The sequence below is a fragment of the Microcaecilia unicolor genome, chromosome 14 (genome assembly GCF_901765095.1).
Source record: "Microcaecilia unicolor chromosome 14, aMicUni1.1, whole genome shotgun sequence".
Lineage (NCBI taxonomy): Eukaryota > Metazoa > Chordata > Amphibia > Gymnophiona > Siphonopidae > Microcaecilia > Microcaecilia unicolor.
The window spans coordinates 10,534,102-10,554,806 of NC_044044.1; the positions used below are offsets into that span (position 1 = coordinate 10,534,102).

At 42.0% G+C, this 20,705-nt stretch overlaps 1 protein-coding gene across 2 annotated transcripts in view; it reads left to right on the plus strand.

Moving 5' to 3' along the window:
* Positions 1-20,705, plus strand: part of LRCH4 (leucine rich repeats and calponin homology domain containing 4) — a 134,129-nt gene that overhangs the window by 62,728 nt on the left and 50,696 nt on the right. For both annotated transcript variants that reach the window (XM_030187256.1, XM_030187255.1), the window contains exons 2-3: positions 19,027-19,171; positions 20,142-20,268. In XM_030187256.1, the coding sequence (XP_030043116.1) occupies positions 19,027-19,171; positions 20,142-20,268 (272 nt within the window). The remainder of the gene's footprint in view (positions 1-19,026; positions 19,172-20,141; positions 20,269-20,705) is intronic.

Genomic DNA, 20,705 nt, shown 5'->3' on the forward strand with positions numbered 1-20,705 from the left:
TGCTACTCCATTTATTTTGTGGTTACAAAGGATGATCATGCTTGGATGATCATGGCTGGTTCCTTTGCATCAGTCATTTTCGAATGGAAACATTGCAGTTGGTACTTGCAGTGGTGCAGCCAGGGGAGTTTCTCACAGTGTTGGATCTCAGCCTACCTTCATATTCCAATTTGGCCGCCTCCGTGCTTCCTACACATTGCAATTCTCAAGCGTCACTTTCAGTTTCGGGCAGTGCCCTTCGGGCTCGCGACAGCTCCCAGAACCTTTTTCCAAAGTCATAAATACATAAGTATTGCCATACTGAAACAGACTGAAGGTCCATCAAGCCCAGCATCCTGTTTCCGACAGTGGCCAATCCAGGTCATGAGTACCTGGCCAAGATCCCAAAACAGTACAATACGTTTTATGCTGCTTATTCTAGTTATAAGCAGTGGATTTTCCCCAAGTCCATTTTAATAATAGTCTATGGACTGTTCCTGTTGTGGCTCAGAAGGATGCTTCCTTTGGCCGTTTGGTTCTGGTCATGCAGGTTGCTTCTTCCCACCAGTTGTGAGGACAGCTTTACTATATCTCACAAGTATCTGGATTCATCTGCTGCTGATGCTAAGGAAGGAAAAGTTATGTCCTTATCTGATAACTTTCTGTCCCTTAGTCGCAGCAGATGAATCCAGAGCCCACCCCTCGGTGTTTCCGCAGTGTAGTGAGTTCACTTGTCAGTTTTAGGTGTTGGGTCAGTTCTAGGTTTCTGTGGATAATTTCAGTTTATACTGAGAGGAATGATACTCATTGGTATCCTAGGTTCTGCTTCGCTAATCGATACTGAAGGTCCAGGAGCAAAACTGTCCTATAACAGAGTTCAGTACTCTCTATCTCCACCTGCTGGTAGATGGTCACAACACACAAGTAACTTTCTTTCCTTTAGATGCAGCAGATGAATCCAGCTGCATCTAAAGGAAAGAAAGTTATCAGGCAAGGACATAACTTTTCCTTTTCTATCTTTTTGCAGTGCCATCAATAAATTGTTTTGCCTTTTATGGCAAACGCAACATTTATCTGCCAGTTCTCAACTTTATGGTCACTTATTCTATTCTTAGCTGATATCTGAACTAGTTTCCTGCTCTTTGCCCTTTATACTAAAACTAGCCGTTGAGCCCGTAAAAACGGGCTGGTATAGAGGTTTTCCTCCCCCGCGGTCACCACCGCTCCCCTCCCCCCCGTGAAGTCGCCACCGCTCCCCCCCCCTCGAAGTCGTCGCCGCCGCTACCCCTCCACCTGGTCCGGGCCCTCTCTTCACTTCTGAACTTACAGATCCATTCGCCGAACGCAGCAACGCACATCAGCTGAGCTGCCCCTTCCTTCTCTGCCTGTGTGTGTCCCGCCCTCGCTGACGTTACGTCACAGGAGGGCGGGGCCACAGGCAAAGAAGGAAGGGCTCACTGCAGCTCAGCTGATGTGCGTTGCTGCATTCGGCGAATGGATCTGTAAGTTCAGAAGGGAAGAGAGGGCCCGGGCCGGGTGGAGGGGTGGCGGCGGCGACTCCGAGTGGGGGGGGGAGCGGTAGCAACGTCGGCGGTGCAGTTTCCCTCTCTGTCCCGCCCCCCCCGTCATCACGTATTGACGCGGGGGCGGGACAGAGAGGGAAGTCTCTACTGCGCATTTGCAGTGAGTACGGTCACTCGCCGTTTATATGTTTGATAAGTCCATCTTTTTTTTTTTTTTTTTTTGCTGCCAGAAATGACCTAGTTTTACCTTGCCTTTTAAGAATTTATTTTTTATTTATTTTTGTTACATTTGTACCCCGCGCTTTCCCACTCATGGCAGGCTCAATGCGGTTTACATGGGGCAATGGAGAGTTAAGTGACTTGGCCAGAGTCACAAGGAGCTGCCTGTGCCTGAAGTGGGAATCGAACTCAGTTCCTCAGGACCAAAGTCCACCACCCTAACTACTAGGCCACGAATGAGAACCATTTTCTGTTCTGATAACCAATATTGACATAGCTGGCAATTTACTTTTTGGGATTACTTTTTGATGCAAAGAACTCTCTGGCAGTGGGACTTTGGTGTAGTTACTTCTTCCTGCTCTTTTGTTTCTGGATCTCTTCCTTTTGCTGGTAGTCCCTATTGGAGCGCCAGCTCTTTGCTTACCCAGCTTCATCCCACATCAGACTTGTTTGAGGTGTAAAGCCTTATTGATCAACGTTAGCCCTTAGTGCGAGAGAGAACTGCTCTAAAGTAATCTTCCATATGCTAAGGGAAATCGGCAGGTAGTTCACAGAAGAAAAGCTATGCTGTCAGACCAAGGTCCATAGAGCCCATCATTCTGTCTTCAAAAGCGATCACTTCGGTCTGATTCCAAAAATTAGATCTGTTTCTCATAGCTCATTTCTAGGGCTTGAGTAATGATTTTCCCAAGTCTACCTACTACTATTTTTTTATTTTTTTATGGACTTTCACTCTAGGAACTTGTCTAAACCTCTTTTGAATTCAACTATATTGATTGCCTTGACCACATCCCTCCAGCAACATGGAGCCCACAACATAATTTTGCATATCATAGAAAAAAAACTTTCTATGATAGATTTTCAATCTACTGGTTATTTTGTTCACACCTTTTTCAGTAGTAGCTCAAGGTGAGTTACAATAAGGTACACTGGATATTTCTCTGTTCCAGGAGGGCTCACAATCGGTTATTGGCGCGTCCTTGTTAAATAGAGCTCCCTATTTAACTGTTCCAATCTACTTATGATTTTATAAACTTCTCTCATCTCTTTGTCGTTGTCTCTTACCTGTTGAGCCAGCCTTCATATGGAGGTATTTGATTTGTCACGTTTCTGTGAACCTCTAGCTTTCAGTAATATATATATATATATATATATATATATATATATATATATATATATATATACAGTGGGGGAAATAAGTATTTGATCCCTTGCTGATTTTGTAAGTTTGCCCACTGACAAAGACATGAGCAGCCCATAATTGAAGGGTAGGTTATTGGTAACAGTGAGAGATAGCACATCACAAATTAAATCCGGAAAATCACATTGTGGAAAGTATATGAATTTATTTGCATTCTGCAGAGGGAAATAAGTATTTAATCCCTCTGGCAAACAAGACCTAATACTTGGTGGCAAAACCCTTGTTGGCAAGCACAGCGGTCAGACGTCTTCTGTAGTTGATGATGAGGTTTGCACACATGTCAGGAGGAATTTTGGTCCACTCCTCTTTGCAGATCATCTCTAAATCATTAAGAGTTCTGGGCTGTCGCTTGGCAACTCGCATCTTCAGCTCCCTCCATAAGTTTTCAATGGGATTAAGGTCTGGTGACTGGCTAGGCCACTCCATGACCCTAATGTGCTTCTTCCTGAGCCACTCCTTTGTTGCCTTGGCTGTATGTTTTGGGTCATTGTCGTGCTGGAAGACCCAGCCACGACCCATTTTTAAGGCCCTGGCGGAGGGAAGGAGGTTGTCACTCAGAATTGTACGGTACATGGCCCCATCCATTCTCCCATTGATGCGGTGAAGTAGTCCTGTGCCCTTAGCAGAGAAACACCCCCAAAACATAACATTTCCACCTCCATGCTTGACAGTGGGGACGGTGTTCTTTGGGTCATAGGCAGCATTTCTCTTCCTCCAAACACGGCGAGTTGAGTTCATGCCAAAGAGCTCAATTTTTGTCTCATCTGACCACAGCACCTTCTCCCAATCACTCTCGGCATCATCCAGGTGTTCACTGGCAAACTTCAGACGGGCCGTCACATGTGCCTTCCGGAGTAGGGGGACCTTGCGGGCACTGCAGGATTGCAATCCGTTATGTCGTAATGTTACCAATGGTTTTTGTGGTGACAGTGGTCCCAGCTGCCTTGAGATCATTGACAAGTTCCCCCCTTGTAGTTGTAGGCTGATTTCTAACCTTCCTCATGATCAAGGATACCCCACGAGGTGAGATTTTGCGTGGAGCCCCAGATCTTTGTCGATTGACAGTCATTTTGTACTTCTTCCATTTTCTTACTATGGCACCAACAGTTGTCTCCTTCTCGCCCAGCGTCTTACTGATGGTTTTGTAGCCCATTCCAGCCTTGTGCAGGTGTATGATCTTGTCCCTGACATCCTTAGACAGCTCCTTGCTCTTGGCCATTTTGTAGAGGTTAGAGTCTGACTGATTCACTGAGTCTGTGGACAGGTGTCTTTCATACAGGTGACCATTGCCGACAGCTGTCTGTCATGCAGGTAACGAGTTGATTTGGAGCATCTACCTGGTCTGTAGGGGCCAGATCTCTTACTGGTTGGTGGGGGATCAAATACTTATTTCCCTCTGCAGAATGCAAATAAATTCATATACTTTCCACAATGTGATTTTCCGGATTTAATTTGTGATGTGCTATCTCTCACTGTTACCAATAACCTACCCTTCAATTATGGGCTGCTCATGTCTTTGTCAGTGGGCAAACTTACAAAATCAGCAAGGGATCAAATACTTATTTCCCCCACTGTATATATATATATATATATATATATATATATATATATTATATATATATATATAAAACCCAAACAAACCCCCCCCCCCCCCCCCCACAATGAGATGACCAGAACTCGAGGGTGGTTGTACGAGATCTATACAGAGGCAGAATCTGTTTTGTTCTCCATCTTTGTTGTTGTGGGTTTTTTTTTTTTTTTTTTAAACTTAAGTACATAAGTAATGCCATACTGGGAAAAGACCAAGGATCCATCGAGCCCAGCATCCTGTCCACGACAGTGGCCAATCCAGGCCAAGGGCACCTGGCAAGCTTCCCAACGTACAAACATTCTATACATGTTATTCCCGGAATTGTGGATTTTTCCCAAGTCCATTTAGTAGCGGTTTATGGATTTGTCCTTTAGGAAACCGTCCAACCCCTTTTTAAACTCTGCTAAGCTAACTGCCTTCACCACTTTCTCCGGCAACGAGTTCCAGAGTTTAATTATACGTTGGGTGAAGAAAAATTTTCTCCAATTTGTTTTAAATTTACTACACTGTAGTTTCATCGCATGCCCCCTAGTCCTAGTATTTTTGGAAGCGTGAACAGACACTTCACATCCACCTGTTCCACTCCACTCATTATTTTATATACCTCTATCTTGTCTCCCCTCAGCCGTCTCTTCTCCAAGCTGAATAGCCCTAACCTCCTTAATCTTTCTTCATAGGGAAGTCGTCCCATCCCCTTGCTAATATTCTGTTTTGTTTTTTACAGCAGTGGCACACTGGACTGAAAATTGTTAAATATATTGCCCTCAGTAATTCAAAGATCTTTTTATTGGGTGGTGAATCCTATCTTGGAACCTCTACCCACTTTTTCCAACATGCATCACTTTGCATTTATCAGCATTATATTTCATCTGCCATTTAGATGTCCAGTGGCCTAGTCTCATAAGATCCTTTTGCAAATCTTTATAAGTATTTCCTCTTTTAATGACTTGTCATCTGCAGATTTCATCATCTCGCTTGTCAAACCTATCTCAAGATCATGAATGTTGATTAGCACAGGTCCCAGTAATTACCCCTTGGGGCAGTCTACAGAAAAGGGTCAGTAGTGTGGCTGACTGTTCTCTCCTATACTTTTTGTTGTTGTTGTTGTTGTTTTGTGTTTTTTAGCCAGTTTGCAATCCCCCAACAAATCATGGCCGCTTATCCTATGGCTTTTTCAGTTTCCTCAGGAGTCTCTTTTGATGGACTTTGAAAATCCAAATATTCTATATCACCAGCTTACTGTTATCTGCTCAGTAAGATGAGATTTGCCTTTGAGCACATGCTCACTCATTCCCATTAAATCATGGTCAGTAACGTTTGTGTGTGTGTATGTATGTATGTATGTGTGTATATATATATATATATATATATATATATATATTTTTTTTTTTTTTTTTTTAAGTATGGCTTCAAACATTTTGCCCAGCACAGATGTTGGGTTTACTGGCTATTTCCTAAATCACCTGATAGCTCTTTTTAAACATGGATGTTACATTTACCCACCCTTGAATCCTCTGGAACCATGGCCATTTTGAATTGTAGGTACAGTTTACTAATAAAATGCTAGTAGTTTCTTGTATGAGCTCTTCTAGGACTCTGGGGGGTGAATACCATTCAGTCCTGGCCATTTGTTGCTCTTAAGTTTGTCAGCTTAATCTATTATATCTTCTAGACTTAACGATGTGCTTCAGTTGCTCTGATTCGTCACTATCAAAGGTGTTTCTGGTGCGAGTATGACTTCCAACATCTTCCTTAGTAAAGACTGAAGCAAAGAGTTCAGTTTTATTGCTAATATCTTATCTTCTTTGAGCACTCCTTTTTATCCTTCAGTTGTCAACAGTCGAACTGACTCTTCCACAGCTTTTTGCTTTGGGTGTACTTGAAAAAGTTTTTTTTTTTTTTTCCGGTCAGTTATTGTAATGCAAAATTTAATAATTAAAAAAGACATGACATCAACATTTTTGTTAAATTTATACATGAGATGCAGTACAACTTGCTGATGTCAAAACTGGTAGGAAAGCATTTTCCGTTTATTCTACTATACACATTTAATTCTGTAATCTTTCAAACTACGTTATGTTCTTAAAGGCAACCACACCCATTCTCATCAGGGCAGGTTGGGTGAGTCAGTTAGTTAGGGTCCATACCATTCATCATCCTTTTTATTTACCCAACAAGGCTAAATCACTAAACTGTCTCTCATTAATCCTGACCATGGGATTTTCAGTTGTGATGTTTTGGCACCAGGTACCAGTTATCTTTCATTATTGTTTGTGTTTAACAAATGATGGAACTCTGTCAGGGCCAGCCACCTAAATGCTTATTGGACTTCCCTCTCTGAAACCAGGGCATTCAGTATCTGTTTTTGATTTTCTCCTAATATCTTTTTTTTTAAATTGTGGTATGTAATAAAAGGTCTAAATGTTCATGAATACCATCTAGCTCAGAGGTATGAAGTTTGATAGTAACTCAGAAAGCACTGAGCAATTTCTTCCATATTGCTGCTAACTTTCCCATGTCTTTCCATATTGTGCCAAATTTTCAGTTGAAATGTTTTAATCCCCCCCTCCAAAATGTAGTAACACTATCCCATCTTCCTATACATAAATGTCACTTTGTCTGACAGCATAACATTGATCTCACCAGCAATACTTTGAAAGCTTTCTTTGATTGCTCTCTCCTGTGCTAGATTTGATCTGTTTTAGCTCATTCTGCAACCTAGTCAGTTTCTTCTGTTTCTGCTTTTTTTGCTCATGCAATATTCTATACACTTATCCCGCATCACTCCCTTCCCTACCCTCCTATCCAAGTGTAGCATTCCCCCCTCCTTCCCTTCCATTCATGTGCACTTTCCCTGCTCCCTTCCATTAATGTGCACTTCCCTCTCTTGCTGGCTCAAAATGGCGGCCGCAGCCTCTCACAGTAGGTTGCGCGAGAGTTCGCAGCCACCATTTAGAACTGCAGAGATGACATGGGAAGCAGTGATTTGGGGAATCGCTGCTGCCCAATGTTGTCATTACCAACCAACACCAAAGCCCCCCCCCCCCCCCCTCCATGAATTGGGGAAAGCCCCAAGTCACCGGACCTACTTAAACTGTTCAGTTAGGTCTGGGGACTTGGGGATTTCGCATGTGGCTTTCACAGGGAGTGCAAAGGGTGTGCAATGAAGATTTTTTGTGGGAGTGCATTTGCACCCCCATAGTGATGCCTATGGACAGCACTAAATTGTGCATAACCCATTCCTACCTTGTGCATTGTTTCCTGTCCTTGCTAGAATGAGATATACTAACATATGGTCAGACCAAGTAATTTGATCAGTTTGGAATCTCAATACTTGCTGATGTAGTTGTTATGTGCTTATGAATAACAAGTAGAGAGAGGCATTTTCGATATGTCTAAGCCAATTTTGGATATTTTGCAAAAAAGTCTAAAAATCCAGTAGCGAACATGACCATTTTCAAACCAGAAAAATGTCCAACTTTTTGTTTCACAAATGACTATTTGCTAAACGTTTTTGTGCTCAGTTCGTCTCTCTCTTAAGACCATTTTCGGGAAAAAACGGTCCAAGGGAAAAAAGCATAAAAACAAGCCACTGGGATATATAGGGGGCCAGCATTCTTAGTAGACTGGCCACACAGACATCTCAGCAGAGCAGTGGGGCACCCTAGGGGGCACTGCAGTGGACATCACATAAAAGGTCCCAGGTACACATCTCACCGTTACCCCTTATATTGTATGGTGAGCCCTCCAAAACCCATTAAAGAAAAAACCTACTGTACCCAACTGTACACCATTACAATAGCCCTTATGGCTGCAGGTGTCACCTATATGTGGGTACAGTAGATTTTTGATGGGTTTTGGAGGGCTCGCACTTTCTACCACAAGTGTACCAGTTAGAGTGGGATATGGGCCTGGGTCCCCTTCTCTACAGTGCATTTCACCAGCCACTAGGCTACTCCAGGGACCTGCTTGTTGCTCTAACAGGACTTGCCATAACTTCTAAGGGAGGGTGGTCATTGACCACTGAGGGAGTAAGGAGGGGATCATTCCTTAATCCCTCTGGTGGTCATTTAGGGCACTTTTTGTGACTTAGACGCGATTGAAAATAGGTCTAGACCAAAATGTCTAACTTCTAGCCCTGGAGTTTCTGCTTTATTCCATTATGGCAAAAATGCCCAGTATTCTTGACTCTCCTAACCTCCCAGAGGAAAAGTCAGTTATCAGCTGTCATTCCTCCCCTCTATCCCCCTCCCCCAAGGAGTTTATATGTTGAGAGTTGAGACTCTCGCACATAACTGTGTTAATATTCCCATCCAGCACGATAGGGAGTGCAGTCTGTAGAACAATCTTCTGCAAGGCCTGCCCTTTGTTTGGATCTTACACATTCACTAGGCAGCATTTAACATTTTGCATATGTATTTCCATTGCTAGTGTGTTATCTTGATGGTCTATCAAAATCCTTATGACCTAATTGGAACATTATCCATATTATGGTCACTCCTGCACTGCATGGTTTCCCGAATAAATGATGGTCGTCTCCTATCTGTACAGTCCTATATCACATATAGGTTTCTTGTGTCAGATATATATCTGACCCCATTCTGTCAAGCTCTAGTAGCACTTTTTTCTTCATGTATGTTTGCATCCCCAAGATGTCAAAGGAGAATATCTTTATCTTAACACTTACAATTTTCCACACATCCATCACCCACTTATTTTAACCGTCATTCCTTGCATTCTTGCCCTGCATTTCCACCTCCCACCTCCATTTCCCCCCTAGCTCTTTTAGTATAGTATACATGAGCCTCATTTTCCTTTTTAATTGTAACAAAACGCATCAGAGTATCAGTCCTTGCGTGGCAAGCATTGTCTGCCATCTCTTTTCTCCCAAGGGAGACCACGCACTCAGCCTTGGAAGAGACTATCAGCAGCTGTTCAACTCTGTCCTAGAAAGAAACCCAGCTACCCTTTGATTTGCCTCTGAATTGTTTGTTCTCTGTTCAGGATTCACACAGTTCTAGGTCTCTTGCCAAGCAAACTTTAGTTAGTGCTAGCAATGTCAGACTATCACAACAATTCCATATTTTCACCACAGTCTGGCTAATTTGATGATATAAGGATATAATTGTATGTTCTCCCTCCGGTTTATCAGCATCACTGGTTGCAAAAATGTTGATAGTTTTCTGCAGCATATCTGAAAGAGGCATGATCTTTTCCAGAATCATCCAAGTCCAAGGCCTCCCTGCCTCCTGATGGTGCAGTTCTCCAGGAGGAGAGGGTGCCCTGGGAAGAGTAACTGTAAACATTTCTCCACCTCTTTCACATATTTGAAACCTATGGTCTCTCCCTTCCATATTACTCCAATTTTCCTGAATACATCATGGCCATTTGTATACTGGAGGTTTTCTAAACCAAATTTATGCTCTTACAGTAGGTAGAAAGTTGAAATCCAGACCCTCAGACTATCATTTTCAGAAATGGTCCCTGTTCCATACATAGGACCCCAGAGGCAGGCAGAGTTCCAGAATCTCAATGTATGGTTAAGACAAAAGTACGTGGAATAGGGATTTAGATTTGTTAGGAAATGGGCAACATTCTGGAGAAGGGGGGGCTAATTTGAAAAGATGAGCTCCATCTTAACCAGGGTGGAACCAGGCTGCTGGCACTAATGTTTAAAAAGGAGGTAGAGCAGTTTTTAAACTAGAGCATGAGGGAAAGCCGACGGTCACTCAGGAGAGAGGTATATTTGAAGGATACTATCAAAACAGGGAAATTGTTGTAACTGTATCTCTATCAGAATACTCTAAAGGCAAAACATAGTAGATGATGGCAGATAAGGCCTGGATGATCCATCCAGTCTGCTGAACAAGGTAACCTCATAGCATAAGGTATGATGTGATACTTGATCTTGATTTGTCCTTGCCATTTTCAGGGTATAGACTGTAGAAGTCTGCCTGGCAATGTCCTTGTTCTCCAGCTACTGAAGCGGAATCTGTCCAGCCACGATCGGGGCACAAACTGTAGAAGTCAGCCCAGTACTGGCTTTGCTTCCCAATTACTGGTGTTGCCATCTAGTCATCACTAAGCTTGTTTGGTTCCATGCCTTCTAAGTAGGATTCCTTTGTGTTTATTCCACTCATTTTTGAATTAGACAAAAGTAAGCCAAATGTCTTCAAGGGAAGAGCAGAGTAAGGATTGCAAATTATCCCTGTCATCTGTTAAGAAGGTTGTAGATAAAAACAAAAAACACACTTTGAAATGTTTGTATACAAATGATTGAAGCCTAAAAAATAAGTTAAGGAATGTGGAGTATATAGCACTGAATGAAGAGGTAAATATAATTTGCATCTCAGAGACCTAATGGAGGGTGAATAACCAATGGGACAGTGATAACTAGTTAAATTATATTGCAATGATAGGGTAGATCAAATTGGATGGGGGATGGTGCTATTGGAGGGCATTTAGTCAAACAGAATAAAAATTCTGCAGGATACAGATTGCGTTGTAGAATCCTTATGGATGAAAATTCTATGTGTGAAAGGAAAGAGAATGGTGGTATACTACCTCCACGTGGCCATAACGAAAATGTTAATTTGGCAACAATATAATGGTGACCTCAGTTTCCATGAAAATCAAAATGACTAAATCCAGCTCAAATAACCACCGGTTAAGGCTTGTGACTACTGGATCTATTTCCTCAATATATAATATACACCACACAACAGCATTTAATATTAAAGAGCAGCTATGGTTAAAAAAATGGAGCAGTTGCAAAGGTTAAGAGTTTAAATCGGGATGGTCATTGTTCAAAAGTACCATCTGTCACAAGGACTTCTTCTTAGCTACTTCTTTCTCTCTCATTCGCTTTGGAATATATTGCCAATAGACCTTCATTTTAGAAACATCTGAAAGGAAGTTTAAATCTGCTTTGAAGACCTGATTATTATCCTGAGTCTCTACGTAGTTCTATAGTTCTGTGACACATTAATTAGTTCTTTCCTATTTATCTCCAGTTCTATCGCATTCAGTTACATTTCTCAGTGTTGCGGTTGTCCTACTCATTTACCCTCCTAATGTTTCTCTAGCCATATGGTATATACTTGTCTTGTTTCTCATTTTCCTATTGTAGTCCCTTGAGCTTGTAAAACCACTTTGAAGCTTGTTTTCACTATGGTGATATATCAAGTACTGAATAAATAAAAATAGAATTTGGGAGCCTAAACCAGATGTATTCCTTTATTAGATTAACAATATGTTATGTGTTTTTTTTAGCCTTTCGGAATTTGTTTCCTTTTCTTGTTCTGTCATCTGATGTTTTTGTTCTTTTCTATTTTATTAATTATGACATTCTTTTCATTTTTTTTAATTCTATATTGAATTATAAACCGCTCTGAAGGTTTTTCCTTGGGTGATATATCAAACTTTAAATAAACTTGGAAACAATCCACAAGTAAAGAAACATCATAACAATTCACAAAGTCAAACAATAAAAAGGTAAAGCAACCAAATCACTTGGCCCATATTATGGGGAAAATACAAAACAAAAGTAGGACAAAATATTAAATAAAATAATAAAAAAAGGGAAAGGAAGTAAGGGGGAAAAATCTCTTCAGCTTAATGGTCTTAAAGGGAGGGGATCTCTTCACCTTAATGGTGGTATACACTATGTGTGAACTTCATTTAAATTACCCGCCGAAAGGAAAAAAAAAAAAGACTCCTGATGTCTTATCCTGCAGAAACTTCTTAATCTGAATTAGATATAAAAAGATAACTGGTTTCCCTGATAATTGCTACAGTTATTGGGAAAATGCAAAGAAAAGGATGCGCCCAAAGACACCTGAGATTTTTTTTTCTGCATGAAAGCTCCTGTGTGGCTATTACATGGGATTAGGGGTGGACAAACAGCCTTTCAATAAAATCCAAAATGAGGCACTTGGATAAATGTACATTTGTTTATTAAAACACCAACTGTTTTTGTCCACCCCCTTTTGTTTTCTTGTTAGTTGCTTTTTTGGATTTCGCTGTTCCTTAGCGTCCCTCAGGACTGGACCAAAAAATGACAGATGGGGTTATGCACGTTTTCAAAACAGGTGGAGATTGAGAACTCTGATTTTCACGAGAGCCAATAAGAACCCTGTCCAGCCTCAGCTAGAACCAGTATTCTCAGTCTCTAGCAGGTGGTAGGTGGTGAGTCCTTCAGTTTCTGTTCTTTTTTTTCTTATTTCTTCCCTTTCAGGTCCCTAGGGGCCTTCTGGAGAAGTGGCGTTTGTGGAGCCTTGTCCCCTTCGATGGAAGGGTGTTTGGATTGCCGTTGGGAGACAGTCATACTATACTCTGTGCTTTATTTCCTGTTGAAAAAGCATTTTGAAAAACAGATGAGCAAAGCAGTGCTTCTTTCGGTTTTGTGCAGCGCCGGAGTTTATTTTTGACGCACTGTAGACGGCTGTCTTCTGTGGATGAATGAAGGTGGTGCAAATTCTCACTACCATGGCAAAGAAATTGACACGCTGTCCAGTCAGTCAGCGCTGAGGTCTGACTGCGGCGGGAGTGCATAAAATTTGTACCGCTGCAGAATTGCTGGATATTTCAGTGCCTGCAGATTTGGCAGGGGGTTTTAGCGCCAGCGGCTTTGTTGTTGAATCTAACTCCTAGGTTGGTGGTCCCTGTTTTGGCAGGGGTTGCTATTTTGGATCAGCAATCTTCTGCGGCAGGGGAGCAACCCTCGTGGCCCCTGTTTCAGTCTTCTGATTCTGCTTCTAGTCAGGTGACTGTGTAGGGAGGACTTCCTGTGGGGGTGGGGAAGTGTTTCTTCCAGAATTTGTTCTTGCCATGTATTGGGCTTTTCTTTTTACTCTGAAGACTCTCCAGGTCCCTTTGTGTGTGTGTGTGTGGGGGGGGGGGGGGGGGGGGCTTCTTCCAGTTTCATGCGTCCTAGGGTCTCCTGGTACCTTGAGGATGAGGATAGTTCCTTGGAATATTTAGATACAGAGCCTGGGTTGGATGATAGTGCGGAGGTTCTCGGGGGTGATGCTGCTCTTGAGGGAGCTCAGGGGGAGTTTTTCACCAGATGAGCTGCTTCCTGGTGAGGACCCCTTGGTAGTGAAGGGTGTTCACAAGGAAGACTTGCAGGAGCTGATGTCTCTAGTGTCCTCTACCTTGAATTTTAAGAACTGGTGGTGTAAGATGGATCCCTTAGTGAGGGGCATTTGTAGGTCTGATAAGTCTCTATGCACCAGTACATTACAGATATCGTTCAAGCCCAGTGGGGATGTACCAGATGCTCCTTTTCAGTTGGCTAGATCATGGTCTAGCTGTATCCGGACTTGGTGCTGTAGATACAGAAGTCGCCAAGATTGAGATAGGGTCTGCCTTCTTGGCAGATACGCTGTACGATTTACTGTGAGCTTTGGCAAAGTCTATGGCTTTTGGGGTGGCTGTCCGCTGGTCTCGTTGGCTTTTGAGGCTGGTTGGCGGATGCTGCCTCTAAATCCAAGCTTAGTAAATTTCCCTTTCAGAGCGCCTTATGGTTTGAAAAGGAGTTGGAGAAGTTAGTGAAGAGTTGGTGAGTAAGGTGCCACAGCTTCCAGAAGAACATCTTAGGTCTGTGGGTCATGGACTTTTGGCCAGTAGGGGCCATGGGTGTTAAGTGTTTCAGATAGGGGAGATTAGCTAGCGCACAAAGGCCTCGCTTCTTTCTGTGGTCCTAGCTCATGGTGCCAGATGTGGAGGCAGAGGATGATGGGTCCTCTTCTTAGTCCCAGGGTCATCCTTCTAAGTGAAGGTGTCGGGAGCCCATCCTCTGATTGCTGTGAGAGTTTTATTGGAGGTGAGCCCAGATAATCTTAAATTAATGGGTGCTCGAGGTTGTTCATGACGGGTATGTCTTGGAGTTTGCCTTTGTGGAGACTCCCTGTTGTTCTCAAGTCAAAGCAAGGGCATTCATGGATACTGTAGAAAGGCTTCTCTGTTTTCAGGCAGTTTGTCCGGTATGTCCTTCGGAGATTGGAATGGGCTGCCATTCCATTTATTTTGTTATGCCAAAGAAGGACATCTTTCAATCCATCTTGGATCTCAAAGATGTAAATCAGGCTCTCAACGTACTAGTTTTCACTTGGAACTGTCATGGTGACAGTTCACTCCAGCGAATTTTTGATTGCTCTGAACTTGACTGAGGCCTATCTTCACATACTGATCCATCAGATGTACCAGAGATTCCTTCGCTTCACAGTTTTGGGCAAGCATTATCAGTTTCGTGCGCTGCCTTTATGGGCTAGTGACAGCTCGTCGAAATTGTACAAAGGTTATGGTAGTGGTTGTGGAGGCCCTACACAAGGAGCGGACCTTGGTCCATCCGTATCTAGATGACTAGTTGATTGGGCAAAGTCTTATTGGGAGAGTTCTGAGGTCACGGCTCATGTGGTCAGTTTCCTAGAATCCGTTGGTTGGGTGATAATCTCTCTCAAGAGCCACTTGGAGCCGTCAAAATCTAGACTATCTGGGGTGTCTGATACCCTTCAGGGTTGGGTGTTCCTTCTGGACCCCTGAGTTCACAAGTTGCAAGGTCAGATTCAAGGCCTGCTTCAGAGATCGCCTATCTCCATGGCTGCGTCGATAGTTGTCTCTTGTGCCATAGCACATATGCACCCTCTTCAGAGGTCTCTCTTCTCCCAGTGGTCTCTCAGTTGGATTCCATGGGAGTCTGTTTGCCGCACAGAATGGTGGAGCACAGGAGTCTCTGGTGTCTCCGGATGTCCAACCTTTCTAAAGGGGTTCGCTTGGATTCTCCTCAGTGAGTGGTGGTCACCATCGATGCCAGTCTCGGAGGCTGTGAAGCTCACTGTCTGGGTCAGCTGGCACAGGGTTTCTGGTCCCAGCAGGAGGTGTGCTTGTCGTTTAATTTTCTGGAGACCGGAGCCATTGCCAAATGCCCACCACATTCCTCAATCTAATCGAGGGAAAACCAGTGCGGTTGTGTCCGACAATTCTAAAATCAACATCTCAGTCCCTTATCATGGTACAGATTGGCTGTATATACAAGCTGAATAACATTGCTGACAAGGCTAAATCTTGAGGCACCCCTGCACTCACCTCAAAGCTTTCAGAAACAGTTCAGCCCATTTTACTATCATACTTCTGTTCAAGTGGGATAGAAACCAATCATGTACCTTCCCTCTCAACCCCCAAAAAGCATCCTGTCACAGTCTCAAATGCAGACGAGATATCAAGTGAAACAAAACAGATTTGGACATTCTGTCCATCCCCTTCCTTAATACATCAACTATTGATAATAACATTTCTGTTTTGTGACCTTCCCAGAAGCCAAACTGATTAACATCCCACAAAGCAGCAGCATCATTGAAAGCCATTAATTGCTTCATCACCAATTTCTCAATTTTCGCTAGAGCAAGCAAAACTGAAATAGGTGTATAGTTGGTAATAACCAAAGGATCTAGCTAACCTTTCTGTAACAGAGGTTTAACAGTCACAGTCTTAAGCTGATCAGGTAATATACCCTCACACAATAATTTATTTATTAGGATTTATTTACTGCCTTTTTGAAGGAATTCACTCATGGCGGTGTACAGTAAGAAAAGATCAAACATGAGCAATAGACAATTACAGCAGTAAAAATATTCAAAAACAATACAAAGTATGGCATGGTATACTATTTACAATGTCAACACAATACGTAATAGAACAATATGAACATTATAATTGATAGTGAAGGTTAGAGCAAAGATGTAACATATAGATAGGTAAGAAAGTAGGATGAGTTAGAAAGTAAGGTGATTGATTTAAAGAGAGTTGCACATGAGGTCAGAGAAATGGGTAAATATTATCTCAGCTAGGGTAGGAGTGGATAAACATGTCCTACTGCAGTATATGCATCCTGAGTCACTCCTTGTGTGTGTGAGTGAGACTAACGAATTAGTTACTTCTTCCATTAAAGGTCTGGTTGAAGAGCCAAGCATTCACCTGCTTCCTGAAGTAGAGATAGTCTTGTGTTAAGTGCAGCCTTTGAGGCAGTGCATTCCAGAGTGTGGGGGCTACTCCAGAGAAGGCTCGCTTGCCGGTATTACATCGTGTAATGTTGCATTTACTACAGGAAATAAAAGGGAACAATCTGATCACTGCAGTAGAACAATCGTGTAATGACCTTGTAGGCATTAACACACGCAAGACAGCAGAAAGTTCAGATCCCGTCACCATATAAATTTCATAATGCAACTTCCGGAACAATTCACTGCAAATTTAGCTGAGTTATTAAAAATGTTGGACTTTTTTTTAGAGGTAGGCCTATGAATTATTATTCAGCTGGGCAGCCTTGGTTGTCTTCACCACTTATTTCTGAGAGCAAGCAACATGAAATGGGCTTTCCTAATTGGGATATGACTGACCACTGTTAAGGGGTTGTTGGTTTGATAGACAATTGGTCTGACTTAGTGGCATGTCTTAAATCCAGCTGAAAGTTCAGAGTTGTGTCAGAAGCATAGACACAAAGCAAAACAAATGCCTTCAAAGTTATAAAGCCTAAGGAAAAAAATAGCTGTGGTGAAAAGCAGTACTTCATATGTAAAGGGAATTATTCAAAGGGCTGTTTTATTGTGTGGCTATCAGGACTTTTTTGTTGTTGTTGTTGTTGTTGTTGTTTTGATTTTAACTGCTTTGCTGCCCTAGACATCCATCTTATCTGCCTATTGATTAACCTGACCTGGTCTCAAAATGGTAAACTCAGGAATAACAATTTTATTCACAGAAAGGGTGACAACCGAATTCTAAGGAGCTTTGGATAGCACTTACCAGTCTTTCTCATTCATGCTGCCACAGAAAGCACCCCCCCACCCCTGGGGCATAGTTTGGTTTGTTTATTTACAGCTTCATATACTGCTTCATTCAACAAGGTCTAACGCTAAGCAGTGGCCAATGCCCTTATGGAGGGATTGTCCATATCACGACCCAAACATGGGTTATGTGAACCAATTTGGGAGTCATGACACAGTTTGTGAAACTCTGGCCTAGGAAAAGCATGGAGGTTCCTTATGTACAAGAATGTGAGATCAGGTGGGCTCTGCAGTATTGCATCAGGAATGGCCAACTTAGTCTGTCCTTGCTAGTCTTTTTATGAGGTAGTGGTGAGCACTCCTGAACTGGGACTACAGCTTTGAGGCTTCTGCTTGATCAGCCATACTTTTCAAGGAAAGCATTCTTAAAAAGATGGGTACTGAAGGAGTAAAGCTATTTAACAATAGCAATCCAGCCTTTCCTGCATGTCAGAACTTCCTGGCCGACACCCAGTAATTTCAGAAACCTCAGTTTAAGAGGACCAGGCACTGCCTTATTTTTAACCATGCTCTTATTCTTTTTAGCCATGTGTGTAGGTTGTAGTGCTGATCAGAGGGCCATAGATAGAAATGCCAAACTTAAGCATCCTGAACTGTGGGATTACCTGTTTCTTTTCTGTAAACACCTTTCTTCTGTCTTGAATTGAGTTTTACAGACATTTACATTTCACCTTTGTTTGATATACTACTACCACTCATAAAAATCTAAGCCAAAATCAAAAATCAGAGACATTGGAGACCACATAAAGGAATTCTAGGTTACAACTTAAGCTTAATAACAATCATCCATAACGGGAACGAGCATACAATAAGAAATGAAAGGAGAGATGGAAAAAAATTGCCATTGGTCACAATGTTTGTAAAGGTTGAACATAAAGTTGAAATACATTTAGCTCATCTCAATGTGTTTGTTTTAAAACGTGATCCTCATGTTACTAAATAAGAATGTATGCTTATTTTTCCTTTTAAAAGACAAGAGTTTTGAAAAAAAAAAAATCTAATTTTTTTTCTAAAGTCCATGCAACTATCCTATTGAGTTTGTCTATAATTTATCAGATATTTCTGTTTGAAAAACGTGAAATGCTGCTCGTTCCAGTTAGATACATAGTCGGCTCTAGGTATCACTTAATTGATGATACCATTTCAGAGCATGGTTCTAGTAGCTTTATAGACTTTATTGAACCGGATTAGCTGCAGTCTGTTACTTTATTGGAGCACAGAGCGTTAGCACATATCCGTTCAGATGTGACCTGTAATCACTTAAAACTGTATTCAAGCACTGTATAAAGCTTATGCATTTTTGTGTGTTACTTGGGGGGGGGTGTATTTATATATTATATGTATTGTGTGTGTGTTAGAATTGTAATGACCTCACTATCGAATGTTTTTATTTTTAAGCTGTTCAGATTAATTAAGTGGAAGAGTCAGCCATCTTCTGAATAGCACCATGAGTCCCTTTGATTGGGTATTGTAGTTTATCTGTTTTCCTAATTTTTATAACATGTCCACTGAAGAGATAACTCACTAGTCTGCATTTAATAACTGTCATCCTTGCAATGGAATATGCTTGGCCTGTGTGTCTTGAGGGTATAGGGCTACTGGCCATGCTTGCTGCTACAGTAGACCTGGAAATTAACCTTTGTGGGCATTTTCCCTTTGTTTCCCTTCCAGACCTGTCAAAGAACAGATTTGCAGAGATACCAGAGGATGCCTGCCATCTAATATCACTGGAGAGCCTGAGCTTGTATCACAATTGTCTGAGGAGCATCCCGGTAGCCATCACAAACCTGCAGACTCTTACATACCTGAACATAAGGTGACTTCTAATTCTGAGAACCACAGCCCAAGCTTTTTGAACATAGAAAACAGAAACTTCAGTTTGGGTTTTTTTTTGTGTTTTTGGCCCTCTAGTTCTTTTTTTTTTTTCCTAATTAGTTGAATCCCAGTACTGTAATTCTGGCACTGACTTGCAACTATGTAGAAAAAATTTCCTTATTTTAATAAACATTCCCTTAGATTATTCCTAGTCTGGTCATTGCACCATTGCTGCTTCTGAAACCATGTAACCCTGGGCTTCTAAGTCTAACAACCAGATGTTATCCTTAATGATGACTGTTAATTCCATCTCGGCCACTCCTTCATTTATCCCCAACTGAGCCACTTTACTAAAGGCCTGATCCAGGAATTGAACTGGGAGCCTTCCATACAGTAGTGCAAAGTACTACCACTGAGTCACTAGGCCAGCTGAAATACAGCTTCAAGTACTCAGGATTGTAGAACCAAGGAATGGAAGATTTGACTATATAACTATAAGCAAAAATTAAGCTGATAGAAAGAAGATGGGTAAATTTTATAAGTTATCAATACAGAATTTAGTTTAATCAGATTTCACGTTATTTTGATTGCCTAATCCAGTGATTCCCAAACCTGATCCTGGAGGCACCCCAGCCAGTCAGGTTTTCAGGATATCCACAATGAGTATTCATGAGAGAGATTTGCATGCAGTGGAGGCAGTGCATGCAAATCTCTCTCATGAATATTCATTGTGGATATCCTAAAAACCTGACTGGCTGGGGTGCCTCCAGGACCAGGTTTGGGAATCACTGGCCTAATCATTTAGTATAATAGAAATAATGCGAATAAAAAGGCAAACTGTGGCGGAATAGTCTGCATTATCAAACAAAATCTTTGCTTTGTTTTTGCATCCCTCTTAGATTTTATGTTGAGAGACATTACTGCCACAACCAGCCACACTTATATATTTTTCCTTTTTTTTTTTTCTTCAGCCGAAACCAGCTCTCCCTGATGCCCCCCTACGTTTGCCACCTACCCCTCAAGGTCCTTATTGTCAGCAACAACAAGTTGGTTTCACTACCAGATAACATTGGCATGCTCAGGATCTTGCGACAGCTGGTAAGTGTTGAGGCAGGTGGTGCCAGATACTGAAAGAAATTATACAGTTGTCAGCAAAAGCATAGGAAGCTAATGGGACTGGGATTTGAAGTTAGGCTGTGGTGGGATAGAAGAGGTGTAGGAGCATTGACAGGTGGGACTAGGGATTCCTAGGTCTGCCCTTAAGGTGACAACGAGAGGAAAAAGCCAGCAAAGGAGAAAAGATTGCAGTTTCTCAATTTACGGAGGCCGACTGTTGCATCTAGCAGCTCTCCTAACTGCATTAGTATCAGTCCAAAAATGCAAAAACGTTAGGCGAACTGCACTTCAAATGAAATGAAAACGAAGGGAAAAAGTTTAGTTTAAAATTTTCTTGAATATTTGTGTGATTACTAGTGCTGTCCAAAAGGTGCTCTGTTGATTTTGTTTCAGTATGGATGTTCAGCACAGTCTGTGCT